Source organism: Ascaphus truei, chromosome 5 (genome assembly GCF_040206685.1).
Source record: "Ascaphus truei isolate aAscTru1 chromosome 5, aAscTru1.hap1, whole genome shotgun sequence".
NCBI classification, from domain to species: Eukaryota; Metazoa; Chordata; class Amphibia; order Anura; family Ascaphidae; genus Ascaphus; species Ascaphus truei.
This window is the reverse complement of record NC_134487.1, coordinates 284,820,120-284,840,730: the sequence shown is the minus strand read 5'-3', so window position 1 is coordinate 284,840,730 and position 20,611 is coordinate 284,820,120. Positions and strand designations below refer to the sequence as shown.

Genomic DNA, 20,611 nt, shown 5'->3' with positions numbered 1-20,611 from the left:
CAGCCAATCCATAGAAGAAAAATCCTTCTCACCCACTGGTCCTGGGGTAGCCTTCTGTTCCCACCTCGGCCCTTGTCCTCTTGGCTTGCCTCTTCCACCTGATGTGACAACATCCCTAATTTGCTTTCTCCCTGGCAGTTTCCTACTGGGGGCCACCCAAACTCCTCTTCTTCCATGACGGGCCCGCCTCTCTGTACCTGGGGTATACCTTAAAGGGGACCTAGACCTTCTTCCTCTAGAAACAACCTCTTCCTAGTCTCCTTCCCTGCTGACACAGATATTCACTCTCCATGCAATTCAGACCCTCCTCCAAAATGACCTGCAGCACTTCCACTGCAACCTCAGACCTGCCAACTGTCCCTCCTGCCTCAGATCGAGCCTCTGCAGAAGCGCTTTCCTTGCTGCGATATGCACCGGAGCTTACTTCTGGGTTTCCTGCCTCATGGTGCTGTCTGGAGTCCTCCATCCCCATGACCGCCAAAGCTCTGCCCTCCTCCACCTGGGCCTTCAGCCAGCCTGCACCATGCCTGCACGCTTGCTCTCTGAGTTTCTGCGGCACTCGATCAATCTCCTGCTGTTCCTCCTCCACCATGGTTATCTGCAAGTAAGCAGCCCCCCTCCCCCTAAATACCCTTTAGCCCATCCCTTATTAACCCTAACATGACCGGCAGGCTAGCCGCCCCACTGGTCATGAGCTCTCCCTCACAGTGGCTGAGGAGTTTATTTTCTCTTGGTGTTAGTTAAATCTGCCAGCTTCAGGTGGCATTAAACCTCTCAGCCCTCAAGTCAAATAAAAGAAACCAAAATAACAAGTTAGATACATTTGTTCCGGAAGCAGATATAGAGCAAAATGCTTCATCTTGATACAAATGACCCAATGTGTGACTTTTCTGCCAAACCGTATTTTTTTTGTAGGTGACCATTGTACCCGTTTTAACTGTGTAAGTTCATAGAACATACTGCCATAAATTCAAAGAGTGCGAGCTGTCACCACTAACTGTGTGTCACATTGGGCACACAGTCGTTCCAAAAGGTCCCTCTGTATGTGTGATTCTGTCCCTAGACATTGGGTGGGACCGAATCAATGGGACATACATGTGGGACATGTCTACCTAAGAAATTTACTTCAAAAGAACAAATGTATTACATTTGAATCTATATGACTAAGGAGGTAACTCCATGTCTGACAAGGCAGTCCTTTGGGATGTTTTCAGCCAGAAATGCCTAAAGACATCAATGACCATTGTTGGCTAAAAATAAACCGCTGCTTCCGCAGATATTGAATAAGGCCCTAAATAAGAGGTACATTTGTGTGCTACATGGTTTATGGAGTTTTCTTGATACACAAACTCCAGTTATAAGCATTTTCTTTAATGTTGTGTAGTTTATAATGGAAGGTTCCATGTACACCGCTGGCTCTGTATACCGTGTGTGTGTGTGTGTGTGTGTGTGATTGAGTGGAGTTCTTGAGATTGCACACAGTGACACTGCAGCTGCTCAGCTTCCTGCAGAAATACACTGGGCTGGGGAGTTATTCTTATCCTGAGGGTCAGGTCCTGGGTAGCGTGTGAGATTTGGTTCCCAGGCAAAGCTGGCATGGAGAGTCAGACATGAGGATACACATCCTCTCTGTATACATGTCATGTAGGAGTCAGGGCTGAACCCCTCCATCTCTGTAGAGCACCCCAGCCTCACACGGACATCCTAAGAAGTTATCCAACGGCCACTGTGCGTGTTAACCCTTTCACTGCTGATAAGTTCCCCATATAGGAGAAGGGTGTGATGTCTGTGTATTAGGAAGAGATAAGAGGTATGCGCCTCCGATGTCTGTGTATTAGGAGGAGATGAGAGGTATGCGCTTTTGATGTCTGTGTATTAGGTGAAGGTGAGAGGTATGTGTCCCTGATGTCTGTGTATTAGGTGAAGATGAGAGGTATGTGTCCCTGATGTCTGTGTATTAGGAGGAGGTGAGAGGTATGTGTCCCTGAGGTGTGTGTATTAGGAGTGGGTGAGATGTATGTGTCCCTAATGTCTGTGTATTAGGAGGGGGTGAGAGGTATGTGTCCCTGATGTCTGTGTATTAGGAAGGGGTGAGAGGTATGTGTCCCTGATGTCTGTATATTAGGAAGGGGTGAGAGGTATGTGTCGTATATTAGGACGGGGTGATAGGTATGTTTCCCTGAGGTCTGTGTATTAGGAGGAGGTGAGAGGTATGTGTCCCTGACGTCTGTGTATTAGGAGGGGGTGAGAGGTATGTGTCCATGATGTCTGTGTATTAGGAGGGGGTGAGGTATGTGTCCCTGATGTCTGTGTATTAGGAGGGGGTGAGAGGTATGTGTCCCTGATGCCTGTGTATTAGGAGGGGGTGAGAGGTACGCGTCCCTGATGTATGTGTATTAGGAGGGGGTGAGAGGGATGTGTCCCTGATGCCTGTGTATTAGGAGGGGGGGAGAGGTATGTGTCCCTGATGCCTGTGTATTAGGAGGGGGTGAGAGGTACGCGTCCCTGATGTATGTGTATTAGGAGGAGGTGAGAGGTATGTGTCCCTGATGTCTGTGTATTAGGAGGAGGTGAGAGGTATGTGTCCCTGATGCCTGTGTATTAGGAGGGGGTGAGAGGTACGCGTCCCTGATGCCTGTGTATTAGGAGGGGGTGAGAGGGATGTGTCCCTGATGCCTGTGTATTAGGAGGGGGGGAGAGGTATGTGTCCCTGATGTCTGTGTATTAGGAGGAGGTGAGAGGTATGTGTCCCTGATGCCTGTGTATTAGGAGGGGGTGAGAGGTACGTGTTCCTGATGTATGTGTATTAGGAGCGGGTGAGGTATGTGTCACGGGGTCAGTATGACGTTATGATGTCCATCTCTGCATCAATGTATTGATTGATATGATGTAAAATGGTAAAATACAGGAAAGAAAAGAGAAGGCGGCTCTGTAATCAGTCACGTGACAAAGCCTGGAAAGAGGAGCAGAATTTGTTAGTGGGGGGCGAAGGATGGGGGCAGGAACGGAAATGTCGGGAACAGGTGGACGTCGCTGCAAACAAGATAAACCTGTAAGAAACCCTTCAACATTTCCAGAACGCCCGGCTGTCTTACACCCCCTCCCTCCCCCCACCAGGGGGCAGGACAGAAGCATTAACGAAGACCTGACCTGGCCAGTGGGAGGCAGTAGAGACTGCGAGCAACAAATTATGATGCATGCCAGAAAAATCCTGCTCATCACCTTAACTCCCTGGGGACCACAGCCTTATGTGAGAGTGTCGCTCTGTGAGCTGTATCACTTATTAGTGAGCCACACTAAATAGAGGTGTGCTTCACTCAATAGGTGCGGGTCTCACTCAGCACTGCTGGTCTGGTACCATACTTGACCCCTCTGCCTTTTACTTTCAGGGCCTTTGAGGTCACATAGGTTTGTCTTGTCCAGCCCCTCTCCCCATGTTACCCTCTCTCTCCCCCAGGGCAGGAGGCAGGAGCACTCACAGCTGATCGCTAGTCACTGAACCCTTCCCACTGCCGGCCACTGGATCAGGGCAAGGAACGAGCACAGATATCAGTAAATGAGCAACAAATGTACACACGCACTGCTGGCAACACCCAGGCCGCAGCACAATTACACAGTGACCACTGCAATATAAACCGCTTCATGCAGAGAAGTGCATCGCACAGGGTCCCCTGGCAGCAAAGTGGTTAAAATGCAAAAGGGGACAGTAACACATTGCCAACCAGGATGTGATTTAACCCCTTCAGTGCCAGAGGGCGTAGCAATGCATTACAGGGAGTGTATAGTGCCTCCAGTGCCAGAGGGCGTAGCAATGCATTACAAAGCAGTATAACCACTAGCATTGGCACTAAGGTTCCAATTGAGATCAGTGAACTACCCTGAAGGATTATGGCTGTGATGGTTTATCTGTTGCATGTCACATGCTGCTCAGCCCGGATTTCCCAGGGGAATTATGCAAGTATCTAATGCCATGTTTTTAAACCCAACATTTGTTCGCTTGTTCCCATCCTACAGTGACGGGGTTAGAGGCAAAGACGTGGATATCCAAAGCTGCCAAATTAAGCTGGTGTTTAGTCTGATGATTTGATGACTGTGAGAAAATCAGGACTACAAGGACCAGAATGCATTGTGGCAATAACTGCAGAGACAGGACTGTTGCTCTGTGTGGCTCAAACTAGCATTGTCAAGTAAGTGAGGAATCTGTAGTGAACATTGTAACAACCTATACAGCTATAGATGTAACAAAATACACAGTCAGCCTGTCCTTGTTCTACCTTAGAGACAGTCCTCGGTTATCCAACGGAATCCGTTCTGGAAGTAGCGTTGGATAGTGAAACCGTTGTAAAGTGAGTCCCATGTTAATCAGTGGCGGTGAGCGTTGGATAACGCATTCCGGCGTCGGATAACGGCCCATAGGGTTGCATTGTAAAGCGTTGGATACGCCATTCGTTGTAAAGTGAAACGTTGGATAGCGAGGACGCCCTGTACTGTACTAAAATGAGCAGGCAAACAGCTTGCCCTACACCTGTTTCTTTGTCACCAATACACAGACATCATATTATTCATAAAACAAACGAGCAGTTTGCTTTAAATAAAGTGATTTTAGTACAATAACAGTCGGCACAATATTGTCCAAAAAATGGTACAAGAATAACAATATAACAATAAAACATATTGCAGATTGAGAACTGATTTGTAGGAGAAACCAGCGGACAGTAACACATCTACACGCCCCTTTTTTTTAATATAAGATTGAAGCAGGGGGTCGTCGTAGCTGAACCCCATTAATTTCAGCTCCGGGGACCCCTTACTTCCGGAGATACTTACCTCCGTAGGGGGTGCCGGTGGCCGCTCCGCTCGGCTAGCAGGGTTCATGTAATGGCGGAGTTTCAAAGCTTCCGCGAACCTGCGGGCCAACAGGAAGTTGTCATGTCATCAGGTTTGGTTTCCTATTGGCCCGCGGGACGCGGGAGCTTTACACTAAGCCGAGATACCGCCGCCCCCTTTGGAGGTCTGTAACGCGGGAAGTAGGGGGTCCCCTGGATCTGACATTTATGGGGGTTCGGCTACGGAGAGATGTTTCAATCCTATGTTAAAAAATAATAATAAAATGCATGAATTGCTCCTTCAATGTCAGATCCCGGAAGAGCAGAAAACGTTAAAGAACCGCCGATGAGCACGTAACTTCCCGGTTGCCCAAAATGAAAGGGATGTTCCTGTGTGGAAGATGTGTACAGTGTAACAAGGTGATACATGGAGATGTATCCTCTCGCCCCAGGGCGAGGAAACCATTTGCTCTTGAGAAATATTTCAACTGCCAGACAGCCTTTGTGATATACATCATTAAATGCCCATGCAGATTTCTTTATGTAGGTGAAACCCCCAGGACATCGAGTAGAAGGTTAGTTGAACATACGAGTAGAGGAAGAAGGATTTAAAATCTCCAGTAGCTAAACCATTTTCCTCTAGTGGCCAAACAGTGAGTCAACTCCGACTCCAGCAATACATTGTATACATTACGTACCCCAAGAAGAGGTGCGGGTAGGGCGTCTCTCCTTACACAGCGGGAACTGCACTGGATTTAGGAGTTGAATACACTGACTCCTCATGGGACGAACGAGGAAAAGGATTTGACATGCTTTTTGTCATCGGGGATGCAATGGGTACTTATGAGAGGTATGCTGTTTGACGGGTTGTTTTTTGGATAAGGTCTGATGTGATTTAACAGGGTTAATCTGATGGTTCTTAGAATTTATGGTTTACATTTGAATATAAGGTGTGGTATTTAATACACATGATGAATGGCTAAACATGTTGTTTTTAATGCATCACTTGTAATGTTTGTCTGTCTGTTTTTCTACACTTCCACATATGAGGATAATGGGTGCTCCAACAGTCCTGGAATGTTATCTTCTATCCGTGAATAATAAATGCAGATGTAGCACAACTATGGAGTGTTTTTCTACACTGTACAAAGAAGATTTGTATTAGATGAACATGTAGTGGTTGTTAAAGTTTATTAAAAAAATAAATGATACATTGTTGAGTATGATCTTTTGAATAACCACTTGATATTGTTTGTATGCATATAATTCCGGGACATTCATTGAGGTTGGGGTGTTTCTAATGCCCTTTTCAATTTTATCATATATTCATAGTAGTGTGGGAACAATATTGGTTTTGGGGTTCTTCCTTGTGAGGGTTGCTGCGTTGCTATGACAACGTGACAATTCGGTGATGTCACTGGTGACGCCGGCACATACATGTGTCCCGTGAGCGGCCGCCCCACGGGGGCAGTGTGGGAAGATGCCAGGCGGCTATGATGGCTTTATAAAGACAGCAGATTGAGGCCTGTTTACATTTCCTCTTGACAAAGGGTGGTGTCCCGAAACGTTGAGGATTTGTCAGGCGTGTCGGCCCTTTTCTGTATTTTCTTGTATTATGTTTTATTATTATTATACTGTACTATTGTTTGGACACTATTGAAATAAATCACCTTTTTTGCATATCGCATTTTGAGAGCAGACTGTTATTGTACTTAGTTTCTTTCCTTGGCTTTTTCTTCATCGATCATTGGGGCGCCATCTTTTGGGGGGCGCCCTCTTTTGGGGGGCCCTGTCATGGGAGGTTTTTACACTTCCATATCGTTTTTATGTAGTTACTTTATATTGATTTGAATGCACCAATAAACCACCTTGAGTATTAAATAAAGTAATTGTCACAAACTGAAAAGACTGATTTATAAACGGCATCAGAGCACTGACTGAGTCTCTAAGAACTCAAAAGATTTATTAATTTGGCTCCAGACTTAAAACCTAAGTCACTTTCCCCATAGGCCATTGATTGGCTGCCACTTTTTGGTTTAGCTTTGCTCCCTGCTCACGCTGATAGAGAGGAATGTTGTGGGTTCAATTCCTCCATTCATCACTTACTCTGTGATCCATTGGCCAAGTTATTTGAGGTCCCCGTGAATCAGTTATCCACCTGTAATTATGCCATAATAATACCATTTGTCCCATAGAAGAGAGGCAGACATGTGCTGCCATGTTTACATGCAACAGCTGACTGCACATATGTCTCTGAAGTATAATTGTAACCAGTGGAATTTATAGGTACAACAAACTCCTGTCTTAAATAGCTTACAATCTATAGCAGGGGCGGCCAACTCCAGTTGTCAAGGGCCACCAACAGGTCATGTTTTCAGGATATCCCTGCTTCAGTACAGATGGCTCATCTCATAATGACTGAGCCACAGATTGAGCCACCTGTGCTGAAGCAGGGATATCGTGAAAACCTGACCTGTTGGTAGATCTTGAGGGCTGGCGTTGCCCACCCCTGATCTATAGCTACCAATATCTGCCCATCACTAGCGACATAATGCTTAGTACCTGTCTCTCTAGCCATCTTTGCAGCTAGCTGTATATCTGCATATTTATCTGCAGTATTCCTGAAGACAAACTGATACTTTGTACATAGTTATTAGGATTCTATTGGTATTGGATTGATGTGTGGTTTTTCTTTTGTTGTTCCTTGTTGTCATTTTGTTTTTTAAATCGATCTAATCGTCACCAAATATGGCAAATAAGCAACAAATGGAAAATTGTTGCATGAACGGGGTTATTACTGTTATTGTAAAGGGAACAGGAGAGACTAAGTAAATCTTGTAAAATCATCATGTTTTGCAAAAAAGCAACTGCACATCTGAAATGTATGTGACATGGTTCCCAGTTAAAATGCCAAACAAAAAGGGGGGGGGGGGGGAAGCACAAACCACTAAGAAATGCAAATATTAAATTAAAAATCAACAAATGAAAAACTTCCTTGTTTACCTAATTATCCCTATTTCTTAGAAAGCTTTGGATCCCACTGGATTAGGAACCATTTCAGATTTTGGACTGTTTATCAGGGTCGCAAGGTCACTGGACCACTGATGCTGCAGGATACATTAGAATGTAACAATCTGCTCATCTTAATAGCACTTTGTCTGATTCATTCTATTTAGATTCTTAGTAACAGCTCAGGTAGGCGCTGCAGAAACACTACAAACTACGTACATCCGCCGTTATGAAGCGACGTTTAGGAAAATCCCACCGATAGCCATCAACCCCCAACCCCCACAAAATAGTTTTGAAATCAATGTAGCCTGATCCGGATAAAAAGAGAATTAAATGCAATGTATATAAATATATATTTACCTTCTACATGGAACAGCACTTCAAAAGGTGCGATACCACCCAAAAATCAGCTAAACACATCATATGAAAGCTCAGCCAATTACAAGCAGCATCTGAAATGATTTCCCAAAGACTCCAAACCGACCGATTTATAAACAATTGCAGTTTTAAGGATTGGCTTCTAGATCAGGGAGACTCTGTGGCCGCTACTTCCTCTCCCAGAATCCCTTCTGTTTCTCTCCTCCTCGCTGTTCATTGGCTTCTCCCTCCCAAGTGAGGGCAGTGACATCATCAGATTGGAATTAAAGCTTCACCCGACTCCACGTGCCATATTGTTGTATTCCAGGCAGCACAGATTAGCAGAGGGATTTTATCCTACTTGTAAATGTCCAGAAACATTTAGGTGGGGTCTGTAGGGATTTGCAGGGGTAAACTTTTAAAAGGTAAGGAAATCAACAATGATCCAGATTTATTTTTAGGGTAGAGGGTGAAAGGTGTCGGATAATCCTGTACTGTGATTATCAATAGGGTGTAAACATGGTTAGGAGCATGATTGCCCCTTCCAGTCCCCACACCCCCTAATTGGCACCCATGTAACCTCAACTGTTTTTGAACTATTTCATCACCCTGTTTCTGAAAGCCTGTTCCATGCATCCACCACCCCTTCAGGGGAGAAGCATCATCTCACATCTCCCACAAATTATCTCCCTGCCCTCAGAGCACAACCCCTTAATCTGAAGAAGTGTTTTTCAACCTTTTTTTAGGTTAGGGAACCCTATAATTATATTGTGACATTCTGCAGAACCCCAACCCTCTCTAATAGCGCGTCTGAGATCGGATGCATTGTAAGGAACCCCAACCCTCTCTAATAGCGCGTCTGTGATCAAATGCATTATAAGGACCCCAACCCTCTCTAATAGCATGTTTGAGATCAGATGTATTGAAAATTCGTTGGTATTTGGTACAATTTTCAAATGACCTGAAAATTGCAACCCTCAGAACCCAATGGTACCTACTGTAGCAACCTCGGTTAAAAAACACAGATCTAGAGGGTCACAGATGCTGCAGCTTTCATGAAATTGTGCAACAACGTAATGGCACAAATGAAGGCAAACTCTACGGTTTTAGGAACGTCTGCCATGGAAGCAGGAAAAGAAAGTACACGTGTTCCGTACTATCTGTAACATTCATTATATCAGTCACTGTATGCGTTTAATACAATCCAGGTCTGAAACCGCGGGCAGGTGGACCTCCCCGTTCCCAAGAACGTTAACCCTTCATAGTGTTTGGAAAAAAAACCCAATGCCCTGGGGTTGTCAAAGTGCGATCCGCTGCATGGCGCCCGGTTCAGCGATATTCGTCATTGACTTTAATACCGTCTATTTGGGGGCAATACAGCGGGTTGTGCTCTTAGTGACTAATCGCCAGGCTCTCCAGGGGTGCGTCCAAAAACCAGGGGGGGGGGGGGGAAGAAATGTCTGTGTTAAATCCTTTTTATGCTGCTCTTGTTACGGCAACTCAGACTTCACAGGAACAAAAACTTGTTACATTTGTATCAAACTAACATAGCCTTTGTCTTGCAAAGCAGAATATGTTTGGCCAATAGAAGCAGTGCGTTGTAACGTGACCGTGTCACTGCGCGCCTCTGCAGCATTCACCCCGTGGTGACGTAGAAAGAGCAGCGTGTATTGTGCAATCCACGTTTATTTGTTTTGTGCAGCTCGGGGTCAAGGAAATGTATTAAACATATTCTCATGTACGACATGACCGAGGACTTTCTATTTATTGCAACTGCCACAGATGTGCATGATAACAGCGAGGGTACCACACGCCCCCAGATAACCCAAGTCTGCCCAGATACTGCAGATGCAGATCATTAAACGCCTGAGCTGCCTCACCCTGCAGACTTCACTTTGCTACCAGAGCAGGGGTGGGCAACTCCAGTCCTCAAGGGCCACCAACAGGTCAGGTTTTCATGATATCCCTGCTTCAGCACAGGTGGCTCAGTCCAAGACTTGTTGGTGGCCCTTGAGCACTGAAGTTGCCCACCCCTGTACCAGAGAGACGTGCATACCCTCTAGCGGGGGAAGGATGAAAGGGAGAGCCTCTGCTCTTTAAACATCCCATCTTGACTGGTTATGTTTTCTCCAGAGGGGTTATTCTGCACAGACTGGCATCACGACAACAAGGTGTCCTGCTAACTGTGCCCTGAGCTGGGCCTGCTGCCTCGGGGCGCACACACAGCGGGAAGACATGCAAAGGAATTGAGAGGCTCAGCTCTCACAATGCGGACGGACATGTCTGCATGGCAGCTATTTGTGTCCTCTGTCACCTAGTGCCACACAGAGCTTCCAATGACAAGAATATCAGACTAGGAGACATAATAATGTATCAAGAAATGTTAGAACAAATTAACCTCATTGTTGCCAGAAGGGTCAGCAAAGCTTGCTGTGCTGTACAGGGGATTGCTACAGTGAATGTACAACCTACTGATATATGACTACAGGTGTGTTTCCTTGAAGATTAAACCTGCACCTCGTCCTGCAGACTTCGGAAGATAATTCTGCCGCCCGTTACAATACGCTGGAGTACTTTTACACCTCATTCTTCCTTCCCCGTGTCTGTACAGTCTGTGACTTGGAGCCTGTCCCACTCATATGTTGCCTGTCTCAGACTAAGTGATTTTACAGGCTCCAGTGGATTGCGCTGCACTAATTTCTATCAAATGTCATTTTTGTTGGCCAAGTGCCTTAAATCTGTGAGCTCCTGGACCGTGACATTCTGCTTCTAGCCTTTTTTTTTTTTGCAATGAGTTCAATGAGCTGCAAAATGACCGTATCCCTGTCAGCATCTAAACGATGAGCATCGCTATGGTCCAAAAACGTCTCCAGAACCTGACTCATTCCCAACACTTCTGTCACTTTTGACATTCACCTTTGGGGTTCTAATTGCCGTTGCATTCTGGTACTTGTAGTCCTGTTTTCTGGTTTCCCCGGGCAGGCGGCCTCCCACATCAAGTTTATAGTTTACAGACGTGGCATATCCAGTCAGGGCCCCATTGTCCCCCGAAAACCACTCGCATGCCAAGCAGTGCTCGTCATGTCCGAGTGGGATTTCCAGGGTTTTTTAAAACACGTTGCAAAGTTTAAAAACCATAAACCAATGGAGACTTCCATTTTAACCCCTTCTCTGCCAGAGGGTCCTGCAATGAACAGCAAAGCAGTGCAAGTTTGTGTCTCATAGAAAAGTGGCTTTTTAAACCCCAGATATCAGATAAAAGAGGCTTGATGATGTGTAGGCCAGTTAACCCATTCGCTGCCAGCGGGGACCGGCAACATATTGGTCCTCTGTGGCAGCAAAGGGGTTAACATTGTATAATTTGTAGCATTTCTCCAAATCCCATTGGCATGGGAAATAAATTAAAGCTGCAGTTCAAGCTGACGTTTTTTTGCTCCCATTCAATATGCGCATCAATACACTCGGCACACGGACAAGTGATTAGCTAAGTTGTAGATCAATCCGTTTTCCTGTAATCGATCGCTTTGCTCTGAGTTATTTAATTCAGTTCTTGGTGGACTACATTACCCAGAATGCAAAGTTCTGTGTGGAAGATCATGTGACCAGGCAGTTACTAGATACAATTGGTGCACTGCTAGAGAGAGAGAGTGGGGCTCAAGAGCCAGAGCCTGTCAGAAGGGGAAGGGGGTGTGACTTTGTAAATGGTTTCTGTAGAATCAATAATGCTCCCTACATTAGAAACATTAAAAATGTCTTTAATTTTTTTTTTTTTAAATGCTACAAGTATTTTCTCATAGTACAGAACTGATTTAGTAAAAAAAAACACACATGTAGGATATTGCTTGAACTGCAGCTTTAAGATTTAATGTCACTGTGTACATGAATGTTACACACAAGCTTCACGCCTCCTCTTCATGTGTCACAGCACATACATCACAACAGTAACAGAGAGCTCCACTCTGAGAGTGCCTTATTGCAATAATCTCCACACTGCCGGGCACTGCTTTGCTGGGCATTGCTGGCTCCCCTTGCAGCACAATGGCTAATAAAACAAACAATGCCCTTTCTAATGTAGGACTAGGAGGTGGTCTCCGTTGCCTTGTCGCTGTTTTGCTCCCAATGTGGTACTTTTAATGCCCCACGGGAGTAGCCGGGGTAGCAGTGTGGGGTGTTGAGCCCCGTTCCCCTCACACATGCCTGCAGCACATTTGTACCTACCTTTGGTTTGAAGGCGATGAGTTTCAGGATCATTTCCACGGTGAAGAGGCCGGTGAACAGCATGTTGAGGATATTCATGGCTTCCTTGAAGGAGCAGCTCTGTCCATAGTGCTGAAAATAGCAGATAGGAGCTGAGACAACCTTATGGCAAAGACAATGTGTCCATGCGTAACCTCCTCGCTCTCCGAGTGGCATTAGGGCCGAGACTGGGTCATCTAAGGGCTGTGATGCCTGTTTCACATCCCAGACAAATATGACATCCTAAGACTGTAATCGTAGTAGAGATTTATTTTACAAAGACTCTGCACTTCCTATAAATACTGCTAACATCTTTCTCAAATATAGTGCAACCAGCTCTGCCTCAACTTAAAACCACAACCCCGAACCCCAACATAGCAACCATGGGATCCTCCTAAAGCGGAATCACAGTGGCCTGACCGGCAAGACACCCCGTTTCTGGAAATATCAGCTGGATTTCTTTATTTGCCCGTAAAAGTGTCAACATGGCCACTGGAATCATCCAATAGGAGGCTAAAACTTCATCCGCTTCCTATCACCTTGGCAACAGAGATCCCAATAACAGGGGTGTCCCTCCCACCCCTACTTTAGGTCACGGAAAACGGATTTTGACACTTAAGCCCTTCCCTACTGCAGCTTTAACAAATGTAGTCCTTTTATAAAATCGGGCACAGAACCACTACAAGCAATTTAAACCACTGGATACAGAGATATTTTTCCAACTTTAACTATTAGGTTACTATGTACAGTATCCATTTGGGCCCGAAGGCAGACGGCACATTCCCAGGAGCAGGAAGGGCAGGGTGCAGGCATTTCCTCTCACCTGCATGGCCAGACAGATGGTGTTGAGCAGGATTAGCACGAACATGAGGTACTCAAAGTAGGTGGAGTTGACCACGTACCAGACTTTATACTGGTACTGGTTTTTGGGTATGTACCTCCGCAGTGGGCGGGCCTTCAAAGCGTACTCCACACACTGACGCTGCAGCAAAGAAAGATGAGCCAATGGTGAGCTGGGACTAACCAACAGGCCCCTGCGCTGATAGTACTCCAGGTTGGAGTTGCATACCAAATAAGGTGCTGGTCTTTAACACACAGTGGGTTCAATTCCAGCCTCAAGCTCCCTGTAACTTAGCTTTATATAGCAGCCTCAATTAATACATTTCTTATATTTAATGCAGAAAAAAACTGCAGTCAAGAGAAGAAAACTTTTCATTTATCCTGATGCATAAACCGCCCTGCATCTCTTCACAGACCTAGAGACCTGTGGAGTTTTCCCCAAACAGTCAGGAGTTCGTTAAAAAAAATAAAATAAAACATACATTATGGAAAGAATCTACTGTAGGATGCCTGCCAAATATAGTACACTTAACAGTCAAAATGATATAGAGCTTGTCAGCACTGCTACTATTTAGCTCAGGAAAGCAGGCTCTGAGACGTGAAAGAAAATGTATATACATATGTTGTGAAATACATGAATATAACTAATTTCTGCTCCCCCTGACAGTTCCAGATCTGTGTCCTGTCCCACTATAAGCTTAAGCCTACTGTACATCTGTACCGTATCGCGCCTAAATGCAAATTTCCTGGTGAAATCTGGCATGCAGAGGATTTTTTAATGGGGTTCCTGAAAGCTCCTTGAGCTTCATGCGATTATTTAGAGATGAAGAAATGTTTTTTTTTTTTCCTACCACATTTCTTTATTAAAAAGCAGAATTCTTTATTGTAGTTAAAATATAAATATGTTTTTCTTTGCGTTGGGGCTCCAACACTTCCCCCCCCCCCCTATACCACCACTATAGACAATCCATTTATCTGACGGTACTTTGTGTAGTTGGGGTTTTCCTCAAATCATATCACTTCATGATTACAATCTAGCTCGCGGTCCGCGGCACACACCCCGTGCCGCGATGAGCTTACAGCCTACAATATGTTTGGTGCTGGTCGTGCAGGGATAGAAGGTGACTTTGCTTAAGGTCACAAGGAGCTGACCCTGGGAATTGAGCTCTGGGACTGTACCTGGTTCTTGTCCAGCTCGCAGTTCTTGTACTCCTGCTCTCCCTGCTCCTGGAAGGTGACGATGACGAACCCCACGAAAATGTTCATCATGAAGAATGCGATGATGATGATGTAGATGATGAAGAAGATGGAGATCTCCACGCGGTGGTTGTAGATGGGACCCACATCCTCGGTGTGAGAGTCTATGGCCCGGTACAGCAGCCTGAAGGGACAAGGGACAGGTGGGCGCTTAAAGGGACAGTGCAACTTACGCGGATACAAAGCCATTTATAGATTACTATATTTAATAGTATATTAATAATTCATGTTGGTATTTTAGCCACATTATAAGCATAGTTAGATATTTTCACTTGGAGACAATAAACAATAAATAAACATTACAATAGAAAAAAAACTTCAGAAATAGGCATTACTAAATAATGTCCTAGGAGGGACTGCCCCTTAACCTCTCCAGTGGCGCAATGCGTTGGGGTTAAGCGCATCCGCAGCAGTTCCAAATTTAGGACAAAACATTTAAAAAAATGAACATGCTGCACTGTGTATGGGTGCCAAGTATTACTGCCCATGGCTCCATGCCAGTGCACACTCATACTGTGCATTTGCCCAGGTGCAGTAATGTCAGCATCGTGACGGCTTGCGGTGTGCCCGCTGGCTTTTAATAGGCAGTCACAACTCACATAAGGGTTTCCAATATGAGTAAATGGAGGGCAAAGCGCACAAGCAAAAACGGAGCAGGAAGGACCCAGAATCAAAAATAAATTAAAAGGGCACTTTAATGTGACAAAAGACCCATCCAACGCGTTTCGAACGTCACAGCGTTCTTTTTCCAATATGGAATGGTTTAGAGAGCAACTGGTCAGTAAGTTTTTGAAAGCCCTACACATTATCCAGATATAAGAAGGGTTCCGACTGTGCAGAGTGTTCATTTCTATGCAGACTTTAGAGACACTGACTCTGAGTGTGAAGCAGGGGAACCTGTGTCAGCTCCTTGTGACCTTGGGCAAGTCACTTTATCTCCCTGTGCCTCAAGCACCAAAAACATAGAGTGTAAGCTCATCTGGGCAGGGAGTGTGTCAGTAACAATCCTGTGTGCTGCGTCCCGCGCGCTAAACTGTAATTGTGACGCGCTTTGAGTCCCATCAGGATAAAAAGCGTTATATGAAATAAAGTTATTATTATTATTATTAAAATTTTAAAGACAACAAATTAACACCATGAGCTGCACAGAATAAATCTAAAATCAAATAATGGTGCGCCTATTTCTTTATAAGAGCCACGAGATCGCGTTCTTCAAGATTCATGGCACAGAGGCGGTAGGTGGTATAAATACCCGAAATGCAGGCAGGGAAGAGGAAGGAGCACATTCTCACTTCCACAACCATACAGATGCAGCTAACCTTACTGTCTCCTGTGCCGTGACCACAGTGGTCGGGGCATCGGAGGATGAACACTGCGGGGGGACCCACCTCCCTACACGCAGTGCGACCGCGGCAGACACGTCACCGGTGCCGTGGCTTTTTGCTTCTTTGACCGCAGCGCTAGGGACAGCGAGCCTTGCTACATCTGTAGGCTTAAGCTTATTACAGGAAGCCAGTGGAAGCATGAGCCAGGCTAACCTGTATTGAGATTTCATTCCTAACTCTTATTGGCTCCTGCTTCCCCTGAGGCAGCACACACCTGTCCTGTCCCTCAGTGCTGAAAGAAGGCTGGGAGTTTGGGGTTATTAAAGGTTTGTGCTGCTCCCAAGGAAAAGCAGAAGCCAGGTGGCTCCAAAATTAATCTCAATGCTCTTGAGCATCTCTTAATTCTCCAAACATGACAAGTCATCGAGCCTACTGCATGTAGCTGACGCCCAACGAGAAAATACAAACATCTCAATCATCATTTTATTGCAGATTTCGGTTTGTTTGGCTCCTACATTGTACAGGTAAAAAAACAAAACAAATAAACAAACAAAAAATAATAATCAGGTTTTTCTTTAAAAAGAGGGTGTAGCTTGCATTTAATGGACACATGCCTTACATCCTCTAGTTCATGAACGTGAGGTCACAAACTCCCCTCTCTCCCAGGACTTACTCCGGCCACCCCTCGAAGGTGGACACAGTAAACAAAGCCATCATTGCTGTCAGGACGTTGTCAAAATCAAACTTGCTGTTCTCCCAGTTGCGATCGAGCATCGTGGGCAGTGAAACGTCTCCGTCCTTATAGGTGATGTACTTCCCTCTGTCCGAGAAAAGAGGAAAACAAAGGGCATGAAAAGAAATAAAGTTACCACCCTGATTGCTGAGACTCATTTACACTGTTGATTAGTGAGCGGTAATTATATTTATTTTCATGCAATTTGGATGACCAAACTTGGGGTGATTTTGGACTGTCACCCCAAGCACGTGTATATGAGATCCACCTATATTTATCTTCTTCTTTCCTTCCCACACAACGGTAATTCAAATTTACTTTATTGTAGCAGAGCAAAAACTCATCCAAGAGGACAGGAGAGAGACAAAGAAGCAAGCGTTCTCTGAATATATTTTATTGCAGACACATGTACACATGAAGAGAGCTGTGAGATTTGGAAAGCTCTGTACAAGAAAAGACCTGTGAGGTTTGGGAAGCTATGTACATGTGAAGAAGAGACCAGTGAGGTTGGGAAAGCTCTGTAAATGTGAAGAAGAGACCTGTGAGGTTTGGAAAGCTCTGTACATGTGAAGAAGAGACCTGTGAGGTTTGGAAAGCTCTGTGCATGTGAAGAAGAGACCTGTGAGATTTGGAAAGCTCTGTACATGTGAAGAAGAGACCTGTGAGGTTTGGAAAGCTCTGTGCATGTGAAGAAGAGACCTGTGAGATTTGGAAAGCTCTGTACAAGAAAAGACCTGTGAGGTTTGGGAAGCGCTGTACATGTGAAGAAGAGACCTATGAGGTTTGAAAAGCTCTGTACATGTGAAGAAGAGACCTGTGAGGTTTGGAAAGCTCTGTACATGTGAAGAAGAGACCTGTGAGGTTTGGAAAGCTCTGTGCATGTGAAGAAGGGACCTGTGAGGTTTGGAAGGCTCTGTATATGTGAAGAAGAGACCTGTGAGATTTGGAAATCTCTGCACATATGAAGAAGAGACCTGTGAGGTTTCTATCTGGGCTACCACAATTAACATTTTATAAGGGAGCCAACTCTATGTTGACGTTACCCCTAACCTAAAACTCAAACCACGGTCTCCAAACCAGTGTAAACTGTTTGCAGCATTCCCGTGGGAACTCTTTGATTCTCTTCTTTGCCATGACATGCAAGATTCTGTTCTTAACCATATTCATGTATGGGACATTGTTGTTGTTTTTTTCTCCAGCAAGTGGCGACACTGCATCTGGCAGCCATGAAAACATGACTGGGGAGTTGCCCGATGGGCCTCCGAGGAGATCCGCCCAGGGCCCGGGCCTCAGCGAGGTGCTCAGGAGAGTATTATGAGAGAGAATAGTTCTCTCCAGAAAGGGATTATTATGTGGCAGAACCACCAAATATGCCAAAGTGATCCGTGGTGGCCACCCCCCCGAAACCAGCCGGCCGATAGTGAGCTATTGATAGCGTGCAACCTAACTGGGGTCAGGTACCAGCGGAACAATAGTTTGTACACATTCTCCTTCCATTCTCCTTCCTGAGCGTGCATATGGAACTCTCAGCTGCCAACAGACCCTCTCAATCCTCGTCTGCCAATGTTTCACCTACTTCCTCCTCCCATTTTAACATGTATGTACATTTCTGATTATAGACCTGGCTCAGGATTTGTTGATGGAGGATGTAAATTAGACCCTTTAATAAATATCTGGAGTCGAAAAGTAACTCTAAGTAGGTAGTAGTAGAGGGTTGTTGGTTAGTATAGACCTGCATTAGAAAGTTCTTAACTTGCAGGTATTTGAATACTTCGGGTAGTGATAGCTTTTTTTTGTTCCTGTAATTGTGGGAATTGTTTGATAATGGAGCCACGAACCATATCATGGACTCTCGTGAGGCCAGACTTTTTCCAAGCGGCAAAGGCTTGTTCAGAAAGTCCGGGGGGGGTGAAATCAGGATTATTAAATAGTGGGCTAATTCCTAACCTAACTGAGGAAAGTTTGAACGGGATTTTTAACCAATCCGCAAAGAGATATATGCCTTTTAGGCCGAGATAACCCTAATAGGGATTCGATATTGTCCGGTCTAATCTTTGAGTGTTCGATATCAACCCAACCCCTAGAATATCTGGGGGAGTTCCGCAGGAGAAGTTGGGAGGCTTGATAATATTTGATCAAATTGGGAAGAGCTAGGTCCCCTAGTTCCATGGGCCTGTAGAGTGTAGCTTGTCTGAACCTGGGACGCTTACCCACCAAACAAAACGAGTGATATGTGCTTGCAGGTTTTTCAGATCTTTGGGCGGTTCTGGAATCGGCAGGGATCAAAACAAATACATGATCTTCGGCAGAAGATTCATTTTGACAGATATAACTTTGCCTATCCAGGAAATACAGTACTTGCCCCAGACCTCTAGGTCTTCCTTCAATTTTTTAAAATCAGTTTTGAGTAATTTAAATGATAGAGCGAGCCATACTTTCTGGGGATATTCACACCCAGATATGGGAGAGACTCAGAGTTCCTTGTGAAATCAGCATTGTATTGTATCTGTTTGGATGTGTTTAGGGTGGTTAACGTCCAAAGCTTGACATTTTGAGTGACTTATTTTAAACCCCCAAATGACTCCATATTGTTCTAGCACTTGGAGCAGATTTGGAAGATACGTCAAGGGTCTAGTGATTGTAATAAGGATGTTGTCCGTGAATAAGAATCCTTTGTATTCTGTATCCCCGATATGTTAGGATTCAACCTGATGGCGACAGCCAGATGCTCAATTGATAGAGCGAACAGCAAGGGAGACAGGGGGCAGCCCTGTCTGGTGATGCAACTTTTTAAACACCATGTATAGGAAGGAGAGGTATCACTCATACTCTCCCCCTGTTATATTTACACCCTAAACTTACTTGCATTCTGCTTCCGTGTTCTTGGAACTGTCACTGCAGCTGTACAGCTTACCCTGTAAGGGAGGAAAAAACAGTCAGCATTGTGTGTCCACACACAGAGCGAGAAGCATCCAGAGATTGGCAACTTTATTTATGATGAGAGAGAGATCTCACCTCCCCATCTGCAGATTTAGGGCCCAGATAATGAGGACCCATCCAAAGGGAAGTACTAGAGGAGGAGGATGAGAGGGTAGATGGTCTTAAGACTGCAGTGTAGACAGGGAAGGGGTGTGCAAGGGAAGCACTTTCTAACCCACGTAATCATAGGCTTTACTTTAATCATTATATTCAGGCTGTAACATTAACCAATCAGGATGCTCCATGGTGCATACCCTGTCCTACTTCGCACCAAATGGTACATCATGCACCGCTCACAGACATGCTGTTTTTATGATTGGCTGGGCAGTTGTCATGGATACGCTGACAACACAGCTGAGGAATATCCCAAACACCCACACACGACACTTCAAAAAAGGAGAACCCAGAAAATGTAATTTGCAGTGTGTGTGTGTGTTTGTGTGTGTGTATTACATTATTTGTGTGTGTATATTTATGTATGTATATAAATATACATCTAAATATACATCAATATACATATATATATATATATATATATATATATACATATACATACACACACACACACACACACACGTGTATATATATATATATATGTATATGTATGTATTTATCTGTACCGTGTTAGCCAAGCTTAATAATCAAAAACAAATAGTCGATACCGTTCTGTGGCTAACTAAATGCTTTTATTTGTTCGAGCTTTCGAGATACAGTGATCTTCTTCGGGCAATGTTACAATGGATTAAGCCAAAACATTTACTTTTATTTATATACTGTATATATATAGCCAATAAAGAATATTACTTGTGAGCACATTCACATGTCTTAGACAGGTCTGCAACCCTGCCTTTCCCATTATCCATTATCATTGCTTTGCTAGTCCCATGCAATGCTTAAAAGCTGTGTGTACGGTGATGTATTTGCTTAAATGGACTCCATGTGAATGGATATTCCAGGCAAAAAGTGACACATTGTGTGCTCATTTTCATGTCATTTCCCAGAATCCCTTGCTGCAGTGGGAGCACTGTATGCTAGGTGATATATACATA

At 44.7% G+C, this 20,611-nt stretch overlaps 1 protein-coding gene across 11 annotated transcripts in view; it reads right to left on the bottom strand.

The window, feature by feature from the left end:
• Positions 1 to 20,611, bottom strand: part of CACNA1C (calcium voltage-gated channel subunit alpha1 C) — a 470,141-nt gene that overhangs the window by 69,937 nt on the left and 379,593 nt on the right. For all 11 annotated transcript variants that reach the window (XM_075602406.1, XM_075602396.1, XM_075602400.1 and 8 more), the window contains 5 exons: positions 19,446 to 19,498; positions 16,524 to 16,670; positions 14,448 to 14,649; positions 13,252 to 13,410; positions 12,411 to 12,521 (listed from right to left, as the gene is read on the bottom strand). In XM_075602406.1, the coding sequence (XP_075458521.1) occupies positions 12,411 to 12,521; positions 13,252 to 13,410; positions 14,448 to 14,649; positions 16,524 to 16,670; positions 19,446 to 19,498 (672 nt within the window). The remainder of the gene's footprint in view (positions 1 to 12,410; positions 12,522 to 13,251; positions 13,411 to 14,447; positions 14,650 to 16,523; positions 16,671 to 19,445; positions 19,499 to 20,611) is intronic.